This window comes from Oncorhynchus mykiss, chromosome 17, assembly GCF_057628025.1.
Source record: "Oncorhynchus mykiss isolate SJ-2025 chromosome 17, ASM5762802v1, whole genome shotgun sequence".
In the NCBI taxonomy this organism is placed as follows: domain Eukaryota; kingdom Metazoa; phylum Chordata; class Actinopteri; order Salmoniformes; family Salmonidae; genus Oncorhynchus; species Oncorhynchus mykiss.
The window spans coordinates 54,946,455-54,965,690 of NC_143038.1; the positions used below are offsets into that span (position 1 = coordinate 54,946,455).

At 50.8% G+C, this 19,236-nt stretch overlaps 1 protein-coding gene across 1 annotated transcript in view; it reads right to left on the reverse strand.

The window, feature by feature from the left end:
• Positions 1-2,290: 2,290 nt before the first annotated feature.
• The window catches only part of LOC110494502 (leucine-rich repeats and immunoglobulin-like domains 1), a 48,789-nt gene continuing 31,843 nt past the window's right edge, over positions 2,291-19,236 (reverse strand). The window contains 12 exon segments of the mRNA XM_036950567.2: positions 2,291-2,455; positions 2,458-2,640; positions 3,001-3,285; positions 3,434-3,565; positions 3,680-4,108; positions 10,187-10,468; positions 11,694-12,014; positions 12,301-12,464; positions 12,659-12,730; positions 13,156-13,227; positions 15,225-15,305; positions 18,918-19,061. Of these exon segments, the coding sequence (XP_036806462.2) occupies positions 2,427-2,455; positions 2,458-2,640; positions 3,001-3,285; positions 3,434-3,565; positions 3,680-4,108; positions 10,187-10,468; positions 11,694-12,014; positions 12,301-12,464; positions 12,659-12,730; positions 13,156-13,227; positions 15,225-15,305; positions 18,918-19,061 (2,194 nt within the window). The 3' untranslated portion in view covers positions 2,291-2,426.

Genomic DNA, 19,236 nt, shown 5'->3' on the forward strand with positions numbered 1-19,236 from the left:
CCACTTTCTCCAGTTCATTGTCTGAAGCTGGGTAGTTAAATGGTGGAATAATCACCTCACAGTAGTTTGTCCGTCCAAGGTTACTGCTCTGTTATTCAGTATGGAAACACGGTGAACAAAACCACCTGCAGCAAAGAGCCACCAGAAAGCCTATTCGAGAAGAAGCATCATGAGCTCATCCACCTGCATCCACCTGTCATCTCAGTGCTAGATGGGACCTAGGGCCTGTGTTTCTGCTGGATTAAACACTCATTCACTACAGGATTTGTCACAACTGTCGCCACATTAATGCAGATGGATGGATAATGTACTTTAGCCAACTTCCATCGAAGGGATAGTATTAAAACATGTACAATTTAATGGACCGGTTTTTCCTAGTATTAAAAACAGGATATCCTGAATAGATTAACCTTTTACTCTAATGCATTGGTGAACATCGAGTGTTGAGCAAGCATCAAAATGTTTCTTGGAATATAAAATTGGTTTTCCAAAAACACTTGTCAATAACTCCCATTGTGTCCTTCAGATGTCAGTTGAGGGGGAAGGTAAAGACCATTAAAGCCTGGGAGAGCAATGTTACACAGGTGGGTTTACCAGAGGGCTAAGTCCTGTCCTGGAGGCTGTCAGGTAACTGACATGCATCCGTCCAGCCACTGTCCCTCATTCAATATGGACTGAAGGACATTCGCCAAGCCTATAATTTACAATCAAACCCTGGCTTTAGAGATGAACCTCCAATGTATTTGCATAGAGACAGAAGAAACATGAATGAGTTCGATACCTTTGACAAACCTGCTAATTCAAGTAGTCTATATCATTTTGCTTTGCCTGGCCCCCTTATAAATTTGAGATGACATTGAACCACAAAGGCAAGGAAAAACACACTCCACAAAATGTGATTTTAGACACTTTAATGTTTAAACTTTGACATTGGTACAATGGATTCAGTTGACTGAAATAAATGACTGCATGTCACCCCCGTGGGATGATATGACAACTGACTGACCATCTAGAATTCCTGTTCTCTAAAGAATATGCTAAAATGTCAAACAATTTGAGCCTTTGATACCGCAAATAGCAAGTGTTTACAGAAAAAAATGTAATGTAATTCTGTTTAATCTGACATTCAGTGTATCCAGGCCTAAAGATGGGGCATTTTTCCTCGGTTTGGCAAGAGTACATTTCACAAGTTTCCCAGCAGTAAGCAGTTTTATAAAATGAAGAGATTGTTTGTACCAGTCAAAAGTTCCTGAATGATTAAACAGGTTGTACTAGTACCATTATGATGAGGATGTGTGGTGCTATGACAAAGGCTAAATACTGGCCATTCCCTGTGTGAACAGTGTGACAACAGTCTCAAAATGCCTCCTGGTGAGTTCCTCATTCCCTTTACAGCATGGCAGGTTCATGTTATAGCTGAACATATTGGGATGGGGGTGGGGGACTAATGATTTTAAAAGTTGGACCAACATTCATGACAAATGTGAATTCAAAGGATCTGGGCCTTTAGTTGGACAAAAGAAAAGAAATGGGAGCTGAGGCACCGTGGAGGACGTAGTCCCTAAACCAAAGCCAACTGAAGTGGTGGTCAGTACCTTGACATTCCATCGCTATGTCAGAAATGTGACACGTTTCCTGACTCAGAACTCTTACATTCCTATTAGGTATGAGTAGTACAAAAGTGCTTAAACATCCAAAACCTCATTTCATATCCCAAACCCCCCTTGTTCCATGTTGTACCCAAATCAAAGCCCTTCCTTCATAAAATACCAGTAAATATGAGTTATGGTTTAAGGCCATGATGGGCAGCGTTTGCATTTGTCAAACAACATTCCAAGTGCAATAAAGTGTTCCGTGGTTTGACAAAGTGTACCGATAGCTCTCACAGCTCTGCTATACTAAGAGTCTGGTTAGTGGTTTCTTTGATCATGCAATAAGGCACGGCAGTTGAAGCAGGTAGGTAGAGGCTGACAAGGCTTGTTAAAGACAACAAAAAATACCATCACTCCGTTCCTTGTCATGCACAGAATCATTTCAAATACTCTTTGTAAAAGTTATATAATATACATGAAAACTCTTATGTACAGTCAATTGTCCAATGGTATAGCTCTCTCTCTTTCACACATTACTCTACAATATTACCTACATTTGCATGCTTCAAATGCAAGTCACATTTAGGAGCTAAGATTGGTTGGCACCTCCCAGGAGAAGGTTTTCAGTATGTACATCTGATACGCTCAGACGGGACACCACCCACACAAGCGCCGCCTTAAACTCCAGACGCCCCTCCCTGCTCCTGCCTCGTTAGTCCAAACAGGGGACAGGATCAGATCTTGGCCTCTCTGTTTGAGGTAGCAGTTCCCAGTGCAAAGAACAAGTCAACTCAGGGCTAGTGAGTCTGATAGTGTCAGGGTGGGGAGAGCCTGCTAGTCACTGGCTCTCCTGAGGGGGGTGCATGGCTCTGGAAGGCTCTGGGAGTATGTCCATTAGAGAGGAGAGTCTGTCTGAGCTCTGGCTCACAGTCTGTGTCCAGTGTGTATTGGCTTGTTACGGGGCAGAGTTTCACCGGCTTGTGGAAGGCCTCCACTTGGGAAAGGGAGCACACTAACGTTGTCTGTCCCGTCCTGTTCACTGAGGTATCTGGGAGGGAAAACCGAGAGAGAAGAGAACACACAATCAAGACCCCTATCTGTGCAGAGCTCAAGGCTATGGATTGCATCCATATGGCTAATTTGACATTATGAAGCAAGGATCGGATTCTGACCCCTAATTCCTCCCAGACAGTTCCTTGCCAAAATGTACAGCATCCCAGGACAAGACCCGACCTGCTCCCCTGTGAGTCAGGCAGCGACGGGAACTCAATGCGGCTTTTCATCAAATTCCCTTCACTGTGATTTGTCATGGCAGGCTGATCTACACAGCTACGGGCTCCATCCATAACATAATTTCTACCATTCCTCATCCTGTCCTCAACAGTGTGGAATAGAAAGAGCACTCTACCTTTTCTGTCGTCGTGGTTTCTCTGTGATGACAATACGTTGTGGTTGCTGGGAAACGCAGGTGGCTGGGCGTCCCTTCTAACTCCATTGGAGGTCCCGTTGCAGAGGGAGGCGGTGTAGGGTCCTGTGTCCACCCCTAAGGGTATGCTGTAGTCCATGTGGTGGAGGTGTTGTTGGTACTCCAGGCCTACAGGTCCCAGTCCCTGGGGAAGGTAGTCTGAGTCTGACTTGGAGTAGCTATTCCCATTCTCCATACACTCTGTACACACTACAGCCTCACCGTAACCTAGACCAGACAAGAGAGAACGTCATTATTACCACGCCCACCCTTTTCCACAGTTTCATGAATTTAGAGGCGATGTAAAGAAAACATTCACTGATCAGTCATGTGTGAGTATTGGAGGTTCATATGGAAATCAAACTGAACACACTACCTGTGTTGTCTGTGTGCGTGTTGGGCAGAGGTCCACCACCAGCCTCCACACGGACACACACATCCTGGCGCTCCGAGAGGGTCCCCTGGGAGGACAGGTAGCTGGGGACGTCCGGGGGCACATTGGTCTCATCTGGGAGGGGAGAGAAACCATCACCATCAGCACAAACTACGGTCACCAACGCAACACATGGATGGTGAACAGCCATTCCCTGTGACGAGTAGAACTACATGAGCTCCCTCTCACCCGTGTTGGTGACGCTGCACTCCTCGCTCTTCTTGCGCGTCTGGTAGATGATGCACACCCACACCAGAGAGGTCACCACGATGCTAGTCACCACAGCGATGATTATGATGCCCACCGTGACGGTGCTGGGGCCGGGCGTAGCGGCGCAGGCGGAGTGGCGGACACTCAGCTGGCTGTGGGCACGCTCCGTGCCCAGCCTGTTGGACATGACGCACGTGTACCTCCCAGCGTCCTCTACGGCGGCGCTGCTGATGACCAGCAGCTGGTTGCCGGGGGTGAAGTGGTGTCGGTCAGAGGGGCGGAAGGGCTGGTCGTTCCTCAGCCAGGTGATTTTGGGTAGGGGACTGCCTAGCGCCTTACACTGCAGGACTACAGTCTCCCCCACCACCACACTACGGTCCTCCAGCTCCTGGGCCAGGTGGGGTGTCTCTGTAGACAGGAGGGGTCACAGGTCAAAGTGTAGTCTTCCCACCAGAGCAGACTGGTCAATCCCAACTCTACTCAACACTTCATATCAAACTACACAATGACAACGGGTGATGGTCCATTATGCTTTGTTCAACACAGAGTGATATAGAACATCATGATCTCACTCGATCTACTCCACCTCTTCAGACTGGGCCTCAGCGCTGACTTTTCTTTCCACATGCATGACTAAACATACAGAGCCACTCCTGAGGGCTGTTGCTACCTCGTGTCCCTGGGAGGAGTTGTTCTGGACTAAAAGCACTACATAAGGTAGAGCAGACCAAGCCCTTACACATCCACAGTACTTGACAATATGTGATCTCATCAAATTCACATAGCTGTAGACCAAGCCCTTACACGTCCAATAGAAGCCCCTCTAGAAGAATGGAGGCCTGCAGTCTCCCTCCCACCCTGAGGAGGGGTGAGAACAGTTAACAAAAACCCCTCTGTGAAGTCCCTCTATCCTACCCTCCCCCATCTGACCCCTACCCTGACCTCTGACTTCAAGGAAGGCCACAGCTGCCAGAAGCATTTCATTCTAGGACCAAGGCTCACCAGTTCACAGCTGGCTTTAGAGCAGTTTACTAAGTGTTCATTTTTAGACTTAGTGTCTATATTATGGTCATGTGAAGGTAAGCCATGAATCCTCAAACATTGAGGGCTGTGTTAGTTAGGTGGCATTATGTAGGAAGCGTTATGTAGGAGGTATGCAGGAATGCTAACTGGCCAGATTAATGTGATGTATGTACAGGGCAGGGGAGACTGGTGGGAGGCGCTCTAGAAATAATAATAATAGTGAACTCACACCCCCCCCCCCCCCCCACTAGCTCTGACTTTATTGATATCTACTGTATTGAGGAAAAATGTACTTACCATGACTGTGATGTGATTGTACCACCTAGCTATCTTAAAACTAATGCACTAACTGTAAGTCCCACCGAGCCATCTTAAAACTAATGCACTAACTGTAAGTCCCACTGAGCCATCTTAAAACTAATGCACTAACTGTAAGTCCCACCGAGCCATCTTAAAACTAATGCACTAACTGTAAGTCCCACCGAGCCATCTTAAAACTAATGCACTAACTGTAAGTCCCACCGAGCCATCTTAAAACTAATGCACTAACTGTAAGTCCCAACGAGCTAAGTCCCACCTAGCCAGCTTAAAACTAACTGTAAGTCCCAACGAGCTAAGTCCCACCTAGCCAGCTTAAAACTAACTATAAGTCCCAACGAGCTAAGTCCCACCTAGCCAGCTTAAAACTAACTGTAAGTCCCAACGAGCTAAGTCCCACCTAGTCATCTTAAAACTAATGCACTAACTGTAAATCCCACCGAGCCATCTTAAAACTAATGCACTAACTGTAAGTCCCACCTAGCTATCTTAAAACTAATGCACTAACTGTAAGTCCCACCTAGCTATCTTAAAACTAATGCACTAACTGTAAGTCCCACCTAGCTATCTTAAAACTAATGCACTAACTGTAAGTCCCACCTAGCTATCTTAAAACTAATGCACTAACTGTAAGTCCCACCTAGCCATCTTAAAACTAATGCACTAACTGTAAGTCCCACCTAGCTATCTTAAAACTAATGCACTAACTGTAAGTCCCACCTAGCTATCTTAAAACTAATGCACTAACTGTAAGTCCCACCTAGCTATCTTAAAACGAATGCACTAACTGTAAGTCCCACCTAGCTATCTTAAAACTAATGCACTAACTGTAAGTCCCACCTAGCTATCTTAAAACTAATGCACTAACTGTAAGTCCCACCGAGCCATCTTAAAACTAATGCACTAACTGTAAGTCCCACCTAGCTATCTTAAAACTAATGCACTAACTGTAAGTCCCACCTAGCTATCTTAAAACTAATGCACTAACTGTAAGTCCCACCGAGCCATCTTAAAACTAATGCACTAACTATAAGTCCCAACGAGCTAAGTCCCACCTAGCCATCTTAAAACTAACTGTAAGTCCCAACGAGCTAAGTCCCACCTAGCCATCTTAAAACTAATGCACTAACTGTAAGTCCCACCTAGCTATCTTAAAACTAATGCACTAACTGTAAGTCCCACCTAGCCATCTTAAAACTAATGCACTAACTGTAAGTCCCACCTAGCTATCTTAAAACTAATGCACTAACTGTAAGTCCCACCTAGCTATCTTAAAACTAATGCACTAACTGTAAGTCCCACCTAGCTATCTTAAAACTAATGCACTAACTGTAAGTCCCACCTAGCTATCTTAAAACTAATGCACTAACTAAGTCCCACCTAGCTATCTTAAAACTAATGCACTAACTGTAAGTCCCACCTAGCTATCTTAAAACTAATGCACTAACTGTAAGTCCCACCTAGCTATCTTAAAACTAATGCACTAACTGTAAGTCCCACCTAGCCATCTTAAAACTAATGCACTAACTGTAAGTCCCACCTAGCTATCTGAAAACTAATGCACTAACTGTAAGTCACTCTGGATAAGAGCATCTTCTAAATGACTAAAAATGTAAATGTATGGGAGGCTGAGCTCATTGTAATGGCTGGAACGGAGTCGAACATGTAGTTTCCATGTTTCATACTGTTCTATATACTACAGTGAGCCCAGCCACTACAGTGAGCCCAGCCATTACAGTGAGCCCAGCCACTACAGTGAGCCCAGCCACTACAGTGAGCCCAGCCACTACAGTGAGCCCAGCCACTACAATGAGCTCAGCCACTACAATGAGCCCAGCCACTACAATGAGCCCAGCCACTACAATGAGCTCAGCCACTACAATGAGCCCAGCCACTACAATGTGCCCAGCCACTACAATGAGCTCAGCCACTACAATGAGCCCAGCCACTACAATGAGCTCAGCCACTACAATGAGCCCAGCCACTACAATGAGCCCAGCCACTACAATGAGCCCAGCCACTACAATGAGCCCAGCCACTACAATGAGCCCAGCCACTACAATGAGCCCAGCCACTACAATGAGCCCAGCCACTACAATGAGCCCAGCCACTACAATGAGCCCAGCCACTACAATGAGCCCAGCCACTACAATGAGCCCAGCCACTACAATGAGCTCAGCCACTACAATGAGCCCAGCCACTACAATGAGCCCATCCACTACAATGAGCCCAGCCACTACAATGAGCCCAGCCACTACAATGAGCCCAGCCACTACAATGAGCCCAGCCACTACAATGAGCTCAGCCACTACAATGAGCCCAGCCACTACAATGAGCCCAGCCACTACAATGAGCCCAGCCACTACAATGAGCTCAGCCACTACAATGAGCTCAGCCACTACAATGAGCTCAGCCACTACAATGAGCCCAGCCACTACAATGAGCCCAACCACTACAATGAGCTCAGCCACTACAATGAGCTCAGCCACTACAATGAGCTCAGCCACTACAATGAGCCCAGCCACTACAATGAGCTCAGCCACTACAATGAGCTCAGCGTGGGGCGAGGCTGCCGGTGGGCGTGGGGCGAGGCTGCCGGTGGGCGTGGGGCGAGGCTGCCGGTGGGCGTGGGGCGAGGCTGCCGGTGGGCGTGGGGCGAGGCTGCCGGTGGGCGAGGCTGCCGGTGGGCGTGGGGCGAGGCTGCCGGTGGGCGTGGGGCGAGGCTGCCGGTGGGCGTGGGGCGAGGCTGCCGGTGGGCGTGGGAATAGGCTGCCGGTGGGCGTGGGAATAGCCTGCCGGTGGGCGTGGGGCGAGGCTGCCGGTGGGCGTGGGGCGAGGCTGCCGGTGGGCGTGGGGCGAGGCTGCCGGTGGGCGTGGGGCGAGGCTGCCGGTGGGCGTGGGAATAGGCTGCCGGTGGGCGTGGGGCGAGGCTGCCGGTGGGCGTGGCAATAGGCTGCCGGTGGGCGTGGGAATAGGCTGCCGGTGGGCGTGGGGCGAGGCTGCCGGTGGGCGTGGGAATAGGCTGCCGGTGGGCGTGGGAATAGCCTGCCGGTGGGCGTGGGGCGAGGCTGCCGGTGGGCGTGGGGCGAGGCTGCCGGTGGGCGTGGGGCGAGGCTGCCGGTGGGCGTGGGGCGAGGCTGCCGGTGGGCGTGGGAATAGGCTGCCGGTGGGCGTGGGGCGAGGCTGCCGGTGGGCGTGGCAATAGGCTGCCGGTGGGCGTGGGAATAGGCTGCCGGTGGGCGTGGGAATAGGCTGCCGGTGGGCGTGGGGCGAGGCTGCCGATGGGTGTGGGAATAGGCTGCCGGTGGGCGTGGGGCGAGGCTGCCGGTGGGCGTGGGAATAGGTTGCCGGTGGGCGTGGGAATAGGCTGCCGGTGGGCGTGGGAATAGGCTGCCGGTGGGCGTGGGGCGAGGCTGCCGGTGGGCGTGGGAATAGGCTGCCGGTGGGCGTGGGAATAGGCTGCCGGTGGGCGTGGGAATAGGCTGCCGGTGGGCGTGGGAATAGGCTGCCGGTGGGCGTGGGAATAGGCTGCCGGTGGGCGTGGGGCGAGGCTGCCGGTGGGCGTGGGGCGAGGCTGCCGGTGGGCGTGGGGCGAGGCTGCCGGTGGGCGTGGGAATAGGCTGCCGGTGGGCGTGGGGCGAGGCTGCCGGTGGGCGTGGGAATAGGCTGCCGGTGGGCGTGGGAATAGGCTGCCGGTGGGCGTGGGAATAGCCTGCCGGTGGGCGTGGGGCGAGGCTGCCGGTGGGCGTGGGGCGAGGCTGCCGGTGGGCGTGGGGCGAGGCTGCCGGTGTGCGTGGGGCGAGGCTGCCGGTGGGCGTGGGAATAGGCTGCCGGTGGGCGTGGGGCGAGGCTGCCGGTGGGCGTGGCAATAGGCTGCCGGTGGGCGTGGGAATAGGCTGCCGGTGGGCGTGGGAATAGGCTGCCGGTGGGCGTGGGGCGAGGCTGCCGGTGGGTGTGGGAATAGGCTGCCGGTGGGCGTGGGGCGAGGCTGCCGGTGGGCGTGGGAATAGGTTGCCGGTGGGCGTGGGAATAGGCTGCCGGTGGGCGTGGGAATAGGCTGCCGGTGGGCGTGGGAATAGGCTGCCGGTGGGCGTGGGGCGAGGCTGCCGGTGGGCGTGGGAATAGGCTGCCGGTGGGCGTGGGAATAGGCTGCCGGTGGGCGTGGGAATAGGCTGCCGGTGGGCGTGGGGCGAGGCTGCCGGTGGGCGTGGGGCGAGGCTGCCGGTGGGCGTGGGGCGAGGCTGCCGGTGGGCGTGGGGCGAGGCTGCCGGTGGGCGTGGGAATAGGCTGCCGGTGGGCGTGGGAATAGGCTGCCGGTGGGCGTGGGGCGAGGCTGCCGGTGGGCGTGGGAATAGGCTGCCGGTGGGTGTGGGAATAGGCTGCCGGTGGGCGTGGGGCGAGGCTGCCGGTGGGCGTGGGAATAAGCTGCCGGTGGGCGTGGGAATAGGCTGCCGGTGGGCGTGGGAATAGGCTGCCGGTGGGCGTGGGAATAGGCTGCCGGTGGGCGTGGGAATAGGCTGCCGGTGGGCGTGGGAATAGGCTGCCGGTGGGCGTGGGAATAGGCTGCCGGTGGGCGTGGGAATAGGCTGCCGGTGGGCGTGGGAATAGGCTGCCGGTGGGCGTGGGAATAGGCTGCCGGTGGGCGTGGGAATAGGCTGCCGGTGGGCGTGGGAATAGGCTGCCGGTGGGCGTGGGAATAGGCTGCCGGTGGGCGTGGGAATAGGCTGCCGGTGGGCGTGGGAATAGGCTGCCGGTGGGCGTGGGAATAGGCTGCCGGTGGGCGTGGGGCGAGGCTGCCAGTAGTAATAGGGGGAAAAAATCTATACAGTTACATATCGCAATATTATTTTGATACTTTGACTTCAAGTATATATATTTTTTTCTTGCTAGGTAGCATTAGTCAGCTGTACCTGTGCCAAAAATACAGGATCCTGTTCTCCATCTTTTTAAAATAGTGAGCCAGCATGTTGTCAGCACTTTTATTTCCATGACTAATCAACACTCATTTTCTCATGCCCCCTCTGCAGCAGAGAGTAATTTGTTTGGAACGTCATATAGAATCGTAATACACCTAAGTATGGTGATAATGTCGTATTGTGAGTTCCCTGGCATTTCTCAGCCCTAGTGACCAGCAGTCAGTCTTACCCAGCACAGTGAGGGTGGCGTTGGCAGACACGGTGCCCGCTGTGTTTTTGGCGGTGCAGCTGTACACGCCCATGTCCTCCGGCTTGACGTCCATGATGAAGAACACGTCATCATCCGGCATCACATGCATCCGCCGCTCGCGGGCCGCCGGGAAGTCCGTGCCCCCATCCTTCTGCCAGGCAATCTGGGGGGTGGGGTGCCCCTCAGCAGCACACTCAAGCTTGGCAGTGGTGCCCGTACGGATGGTGTTGTCTCCAGGGGTCTTCACAAACGTAGGCAAGACTGTGGGAAAGGAAGATATGACACACTGGGTTAGCCACAACAGAGAAGTACAGAGGTTAACACAAGAGTCTCTGTTTTAGGGAGAGGGTTTGATTTGGGTGGGCAGGGCAGCCAATCACTCAGCATCTGTTGGCCAAACTGACAGGGCGTGTAATAGATGGGCACTGTCAGCTCCACAACGCGCCTAATTCAATTTGTTCCAAATTCCACCCAGAGACTCACACACAGAGACATGCAGAGAGAGACTCGCACACACAGAGACATGCAGAGAGAGACTCACACACACAGAGACATGCAGAAAGAGACTCACACACAGAGACATGCAGAGAGAGACTCGCACACACAGAGACATGCAGAGAGAGACTCACACACACAGAGACATGCAGAAAGAGACTCACACAAACAGAGACATGCAGAAAGAGACTCACACAAACAGAGACATGCAGAGAGAGACACACACACACAGAGACATGCAGAGAGAGACACACACACACAGAGACATGCAGAGAGAGACACACACACACAGAGACATGCAGAGAGAGACACACACACACAGAGACATGCAGAGAGAGACACACACACACAGAGACATGCAGAGAGAGACACACACACACAGAGACATGCAGAGAGAGACACACACACACAGAGACATGCAGAGAGAGACACACACACACAGAGACATGCAGAGAGAGACACACACACAGAGACATGCAGAGAGAGACACACACACAGAGACATGCAGAGAGACTCACACAGACAGACATGCAGAGAGACTCACACAGACAGAGAGAGACTCACACAGAGACATGCAGAGAGAGAGACACACACACAGAGACATGCAGAGAGACTCACACACACACACACACACAGAGACTCACACAGACAGAGACTCACACAGAGACATGCAGAGAGAGAGACTCACGCACACATGCAGAGAGAGAGAGACACACAGAGACATGCAGAGAGAGAGACACACACACAGAGACATGCAGAGAGACAGAGACTCACACACACAGAGACATGCAGAGAGACACACACACACAGACATGCAGATAGACAAAGAGACTTTGCTCAAGCTAAGAATTACCACTAGAATAACACGAGTTTAACTGGGCAAAATATCTACTGAATCAGCATATTACAGAGAGAAAAGGATCTCACCACATGCAAACACACACACTCTCATACTGGGAGACCCTTAACCCTTCAGGACCTGGCGGCGTACCGTTGACAGTGAGGCGGGCCTGGGTAGAGTAGGAGGAGCCAAAGTGGTTGGTGATGATACACTGGTATCGGCCCTCGTGGGTGAAGGTCACATGACGCAGGTGCAAAATGGTGGTGTACTCCATCACCCCCCCGTGGTGAGCGCGCAGGTGGGCGAGGTTCTCCACCTCTGCATGGCGGAGCAGCTCCTGGTCTTTGCGCCAGGCGAAGGTCATAGGTGAGCTGCTGCTGCTGGCCGCCGTGCACGTGAAGCGCACGTCACTACCCAGAACCGTCACTGTGGTCTCTGGCTGCACTGTGATCTGGGGCTTAGGCAGGTCATCTACAGGAAGAGAGAGATGGAGGGACGACAATAAACCTACATAAGCATTATTCTTTGTAACCAAATGTTTTCTCAGTGACAGGAGATATGTATACTATACATACAAACAAACAAACAAGGAAGGAAGGATTAGCACATCACAGATCAAACAGACAGTGAACCTACATCAAAAAACTTGGAGAAAAAACAAAATCACACACACACAGTAAACAAGCAAGAGCTGGAATGTAAAACACTGCTGGCTGCACGGTCTGACAGAAAGCCCTAATACACACGATTTACTCACCACAGACAAAGCTCTCTGGCGGGGCCTGGAAGATGCTGGCACCCTTCAGGGTTTCAGGATGGGCACAGGTAGCCTCTACGCCCGTCTGTAGCCCCCGGGTCAACAGCCACTCAGGGAACCAGTGGAGCTGACAGTCACACAGGAACCTGTCACTCTGGATGAGCCTGTGGGGGGGGGGGGGGGGGCTGTTAGGACTGAACAGTTTGTCATTCTCCTTTAAAGACTTGCTTTGATCTGAAAGAATGAACTGCAGCAGTATTGTGTAGCCATATCATAACATTGTGAAGACAATCACAGTTTCCAGAGACTAAGTGTGAGGAATGTGTGTGTGTGTGTGTTTTCATCATTGCAGACTCACAGGTTCCTGAGGCTCCTCATCTTGCTGAAGGCCTCTGGCTGAATAGAGCGGATGGCATTCTCTCCCAGATTCCTGTTGAGACATTAAACAGAGGGCCACCCATCAGCACTGACATAAATGGGACTCGGGGACACACACAGCGGTGTCACGGCCAGCAAGGGCTTACTTTAAGCAAGGTGGAAAGATTCAGGCGTTTAAGACCAATGTCACTTTTCAGCTTTTCAAAATCACTTTTTTCCTAACGGTCAGTCTGTGAAAGAGCTTATATAAATTAAATTTATTGTACCAAACTGACCATATGCTCAATCACTTTTCTCCCCTGCACCAGGGAAAAAGACCAAAGTTGAAGCTGCCTCTAACGAGAGGGAAGCAGCTTGCCCCACAAACTGCCCGTCTTCTCCTTTAACAAAGACGCTATTTCATTTCTAACAGCCCTCTTAGGCAGCTACTTTTGGTAGCCGCACTTGGGGGCATGCAGTGCATTGTGGGATACTCACAGGTGCTCCAGGGCCTCCAGGCCTAAGAAGGCTTTCTTGGCCACCGACTTGATCTTGTTCCCAAACAGAGTTCTGCAATTTCCAAACATGAAGGGCGCCGATAAACGTGAGAGAAAGAGAGAGAGAAAGTGAAAGAGAGGAAGGGGTAAGGGAGGAGAAGAGGGGGAGAAATGCACAATTAGTGGGGTTGAATCTGATAAGACCAGAAGATTGAGGTATTGGAAATCCGAACTGTGTGGAGATTAGGAGGGTGAGGGACTCGGGGCCCTGGCTCTCCCGGCCCCGCTCTTCAAAGACCACTTTTATCTTTATTAGTATTTAATAGCGATGACAGGGTGGGGCTGAGCCAGGGGGAGGCACATGAAAAGCAGGTTGTCTCACTGAGGGACAACACAGCTTGTAGAGTAATAAAAGTAGCCTTGTCAAGGCGGGTTCAAGCAAGGAACAAGCAGCTCTGGGGGTCTAATCCCAGCCGCTCTTCAAAAGACACCTCTACCCTCCCTCCTTCTCCCCTTCCGTCCGTCCATCCTTCCTTCCCCTTCTCTCTGCCTTCCTTCCCAGGAGGAGCGGATGGACACAGTTGGCTGGTTTAGAGTTAAGACCCCTGCATCAGAACCTTTCAATCCTGTCACGCCTCCTCCACACTCTACACAGTGCAATGTGAATACAAACCATGTTCCAAAACCCACTGGGCGTGCATCTGTTTGGGGGAGATTAGCTAACACTAAGATGCATGTTGATAAGAGGTATTGCGTTCTATAAGAAAGCCTCTGTGTTTAGGGGCCCCCCAGGCAGACAACTGGTCATGGACAGAACCGGTCAGCTTCTGACAGAGATGTCACTCACTGCTGACCCCACATCAGCCAGAGGTCTATGTTTCTAGACTACAGAGGGAGATGGACTGCACAGCAGGCTTCATCACAGACAACCACTACTCACTAAGTTACTGCACTTCCATCCAACGTATTTAGCATATTTAAATAAATATTTTTTAAATTGTTCTTATTCCCAGCATCACATCTAGCAGTCTGCATTGCCTTTCATTCCAATCACATTGTCTTCATGGAGTAATCACATTTAGGAAAAAATAAAATACTTTAATGATGCAACTAAAATTTCTACACTCAATATATTAATGTATTTTTCCACCTCAAAAGAGCAATGAGAAAATAGTTTGTTTTTGTGGCCACTTGTGAGAGCACAAGTTAACTCAGAGCATTCTCCCTTCACAATCTGGGACACAAAGCGTGTGGAGGACACTTTAATGTCCCGCCCCTCTCTCTCTGTTTTTCCCAGGGCTGGGGAGTGTTGTTTTCTGGTGTGATGGAAGGATTGTGCCAGCGCTGGGCCAATTTCACCCTCTTTCAGTCCCTAACAGGCAGGAAGGCATGGCCGTGGAGCAGAGAGAGAGTAGCAGGGCTAGAGACCGACAGAGCTGCTGAGGCTCATATTTTGCAGGCTGATAGAAAAGCCCTTTCAATAGGCTAGCACTCACAGGGAACGGCCTTGGTTGGACACCATCTTTTATCCCAGGATTGTTTAGGGCCCACTATGTTCATTGTGCTATGGTTTAATAGTTATATGAGAGATCACAACAAACTGACATCGTTTAACCGTCAAGGCAGTTCAATTCCCACCAACAGACACTCTGAACTTGGACACAATTGTAGTTGAGAGTCTAGTAAACCAAATGAAAACCAGATTCATGCTTGTTTCAAGTCTGTTGCCGTTAAAATATGAACCCGCATGCTTCATGAAAAAGCCTAATAAAACTTGGAGCAACTTTTAGAGTCATCTCTCAGTGTTACACTTCCAAATGACATGTAAGGCCCAGAGGTAAGGGAGAGATGGAGCTGGTCCTGTCTGAAGCCAGGTCTGGGAGAACTAGATATAGGCAATACTCCTCAGAGGAAACTATTGGATTGCAATGGAAAACCCTTCACGCTGGGCTGAAGACCAGCAGACAATCATCAACCAGTGGCAGGGCAGCCAGCTTGAAGGGACCGGTTCTGGGGAGAGGGGGATGGAGGAAAGGGGGGGGGGGTGAGAGAAGGAGGGGGGATACTCACAGCTTGTTGAGGCTGTCCAGTCCAGAGAAGGCCCCATTGGTGTCCTCTATTGTGCCTGAGATGTCGTTATGGTCCAGCTCCCTGTGGAGAGAGAGAGAAGGGATAAGAGAGAGAGAGGAGGGGAGCAGAACAGGCTGCCAGAGTTGGAGCACTGTGTAGCCTTGGCAGAGATAGAGCTGGTAGTCACGGGTTACCCCTCCACCCGTCCTGCACCTGGTCTAAAGAGCAAGCCTCTCTGCTGATCTGCTCTGCCAGCCAAGCACATTCTTTCCTTTGTGAGGAGGAGAGGGGTGAAGGCACACAACCCAACACAGGGATACACCTGTATAATTCATAACAGCATGAAGGGGTTTTGCTGGCACACAATGTCTTTGGATTCAGACAGTCCGTGGGCATGGCCTGGTCTGTGTGGTGGCAGGTATGTCATCCCAGCACATGTCAAGCCAGAATAAGACTCAATAAAATCTCAAATTTCACTTGGAGTCTGCCAGGAAGTTTCAAAACACATGTCGAATGCAGTGGAGACTGCTGAGGGGAGGACGGCTCATAATAATGGCAGGAACAGCGCTAACAGAATGGCATCAAACATGGAAACCGTTCGCTTGTTACCATTCCACTGACTCCGCTCCAGCCATCACCACAAGCCAGTCCTCCCAAATTAAGGTACCACCAACCTGTGGTTGAATGCAATTAATTAGCTTTTCTGACACTACTAACTCAGGGGGTTTTCTACATCAAAATGCAGCTTAGGTGGTGGGTGCGGAGGTAACCTTGTGCTTTTTTTAAGGCAAATTTCCTGCAATTCTACACATTTTGCCATGAGGCTAAGAAAAAAATGTGCAGTTTTAAAGCAAAGTTCCTGCTCTTCTACATATTTTGCTATGACTTATGCTATCAGAGTGACTCAAACATCTAAAATATTTTTTATTATTTTTAATATTTATTTATTTATTTATTTATTTTATATTAACTTTAAACTGAAAACCTTTTCCCATCCTGAACCACCCACCACCCCAGAAAAGGCGTCACGAAAAAAACACTTTGGCAGCCCACCAAAGACTTTTCTATGCAGAGAAAACCCTGTAACTGCTGAAGTCATCTGGGCAAAGGAAACATTTGAATAATAATTCCCCTACCCCCTTCAGTCCCTCCCTCACCCCCTTTGGTTCCTTTTGGTTACTTTGCCTCCATGGCCGGACTCAGCTGCCAATTCCCTATTCTTTCTGGCTGGCTGAGTGTGAATGGCCGTTGTCTTGTTAATGTCGGCAGTGGCTGCCCAATTAAACCTGCCTCAGCTCCCTTACAGCCAGGGCCCACTCCTACCCAGCGCTTCACTGATTAGATTAGACCTGCCTCAGCTCCCTTACAGCCTGGGCCCGCTCCTACCCAGCGCTTCACTGATTAGATTAGACCTGCCTCAGCTCCCTTACAGCCTGGGCCAGCTCCTACCCAGCGCTTCACTGATTAGATTAGACCTGCCTCAGCTCCCTTACAGCCTGGGCCAGCTCCTACCCAGCGCTTCACTGATTAGATTAGACCTGCCTCAGCTCCCTTACAGCCTGGGCCCACTCCTACCCAGCGCTTCACTGATTAGATTAGACCTGCCTCAGCTCCCTTACAGCCTGGGCCCGCTCCTACCCAGCGCTTCACTGATTAGATTAGACCTGCCTCAACTCCCTTACAGCCTGGGCCAGCTCCTACCCAGCGCTTCACCGATTAGATTAGACCTGCCTCAGCTCCCTTACAGCCTGGGCCCGCTCCTACCCAGCGCTTCACTGATTAGATTAGACCTGCCTCAGGGAGAGAGACGGGAGGAAAGAGAGGGAAGGAGAGAGAGGAAGAAGGGGGTGAGCATAAAAGGGAAAAGTAAAAAATGTAATTAGAAAGCAAAGTGAGGTAATGGGAGAGAGGAAAACAAAGCAAAGAAGAAAGAAAGAAAGGGCCAAGAAATAAACAATGAAAGAAAGAGCGGGTGAGAGGGGAGCCAAACAGAGGGCCTACCACACAGCTGAACCCCCTCCTCTCTCTCTCCTCCCCCCAGCCCAACGCTCCCCCTGTGCCAGCAGAGAAAGGCCTGTATACGCCTTGGCTTGTCACCCCCCTGTGAGAAAGGCCTGTATACGACTTGGCTTGTCACCCCCCTGTGAGAAAGGCCTGTATACGCCTTGGCTTGTCACCCCCCTGTGAGAAAGGCCTGTATACGCCTTGGCTTGTCACCCCCCTGTGAGAAAGGCCTGGATACGCCTTGGCTTGCACCCCCCTGTGAGAAAGGCCTGTATACGCCTTGGCTTGTCACCCCCCTGTGAGAAAGGCCTGTATACGCCTTGGCTTGTCACTCCCCTGTGAGAAAGGCCTGTATACGCCTTGGCTTGTCACCCCCCTGTGAGAAAGGCCTGTATACGCCTTGGCTTGTCACCCCCCTGTGTGAAAGGCCTGTATACGCCTTGGCTTGTCACCCCCCTGTGAGAAAGGCCTGGATACGCCTTGGCTTGCACCCCCCTGTGAGAAAGGCCTGTATACGCCTTGGCTTGTCACCCCCCTGTGAGAAAGGCCTGTATACGCCTTGGCTTGTCACCCCCCTGTGAGAAAGGCCTGTATACGCCTTGGCTTGTCACCCCCCTGTGAGAAAGGCCTGTATACGCCTTGGCTTGTCACCCCCTGTGAGAAAGGCCTGTATACGCCTTGGCTTGTCACCCCCCTGTGAGAAAGGCCTCGTCTCCAAAGCAAAGGTCTGACTCTTTTCTCTGGCTCTCTGGGAAGATCCTGGGCCAAAAAGACATTAGCAGAAGGACCCACACCCCAGCCTCCCTCTTCCTCTCTTTCTTCCTGTTCAAGGTGCGTGCATAAGGGTGTGGGGGCAGAGAAGTCTCCCATACTGCTTTTCACTGCTCCGTTTAAAAAGGCAAAGAATCTACAGGGAGGCAGAGGACAGGGAACACATGTGCATCCAAAATCGATGGGAATCAACGACCGAAAATAGGGAAGATGAGAACAGACGCACCAGAATAAAAGTTCTCACAGAATGAAAACATGAAAGGTGACACATGCACACCTCAAACAGATACACGTGAATATGCAGGAAAGCAATGGTCTGAAAAGTAAACAGATAACTCCACGTTGTAAATGGCCCCAGGGGGGCTTAATAAAGCCATAGTGTATATTGAATCCACATGAATAAACTGAATTGTTCTTAAGCCAAGTGCAGTCAAAATTCTGTTTTCCTATGTTTTATATCATTTTGTACAACAACTGATGAAACTAACACTGTAAAAGTGTGAAAACATTTGATCAGTGTTATTTCCTGATAGTTGCTGGTTTAAAATACAAATCTACACAGGAGCTTCTAAATCAGCAGGTTTGCATGGGGGGGGGGGGGGGGGGGGGGTTTAGGCTTTCCATGGTAAATTGGTTAATAGACAAAGAGTTCCAAACCTCTCTGCCAATAATAGCTAGTATTCAATATTCCCCTTCCCATTCAGACCACTTCCAGACAGACTTAGCTAAATTCTTGCTTGAGATATATTTTTTTTGCTAAAGGCAAAAAAGGTACAGTAAGGTACTTAACTGTTAACCAGAAATGGTTTGATATTGAAATAAAACGGCTGTATTGGATCTTTAAACTAGTAACAGGATGAGTCTACAGTGTGGAACCATAGTTGTGTGTGTGCTCTAGGTGCGTTCAGGAGGACTTACAGGAGGCGCACGGCCTTGAGGCCTCTGAAGGCCCCCTCAGTGATGTGACTGATGGAGTTGTGCCCCAGACGAAGGGTGTGGAGGTCCCCCAGCACCGCCAGACTACCCTCGTCCAGACGACTCAGGTTGTTATAGGACAGACTCCTACAGGAGGAAATGAAAAATCAATACATGCGGTGTCAGGCATGGACCAGAAGGACAAGATGGCACAGCACTAAGGTAACCTAACCTACCTAAAACGTCATTATTCTCTATTTTATATGGCCTTATTCAATGTCTTCTTGCCTTTGGATAGATGCTGTGTTTTTCCACAGTGGCG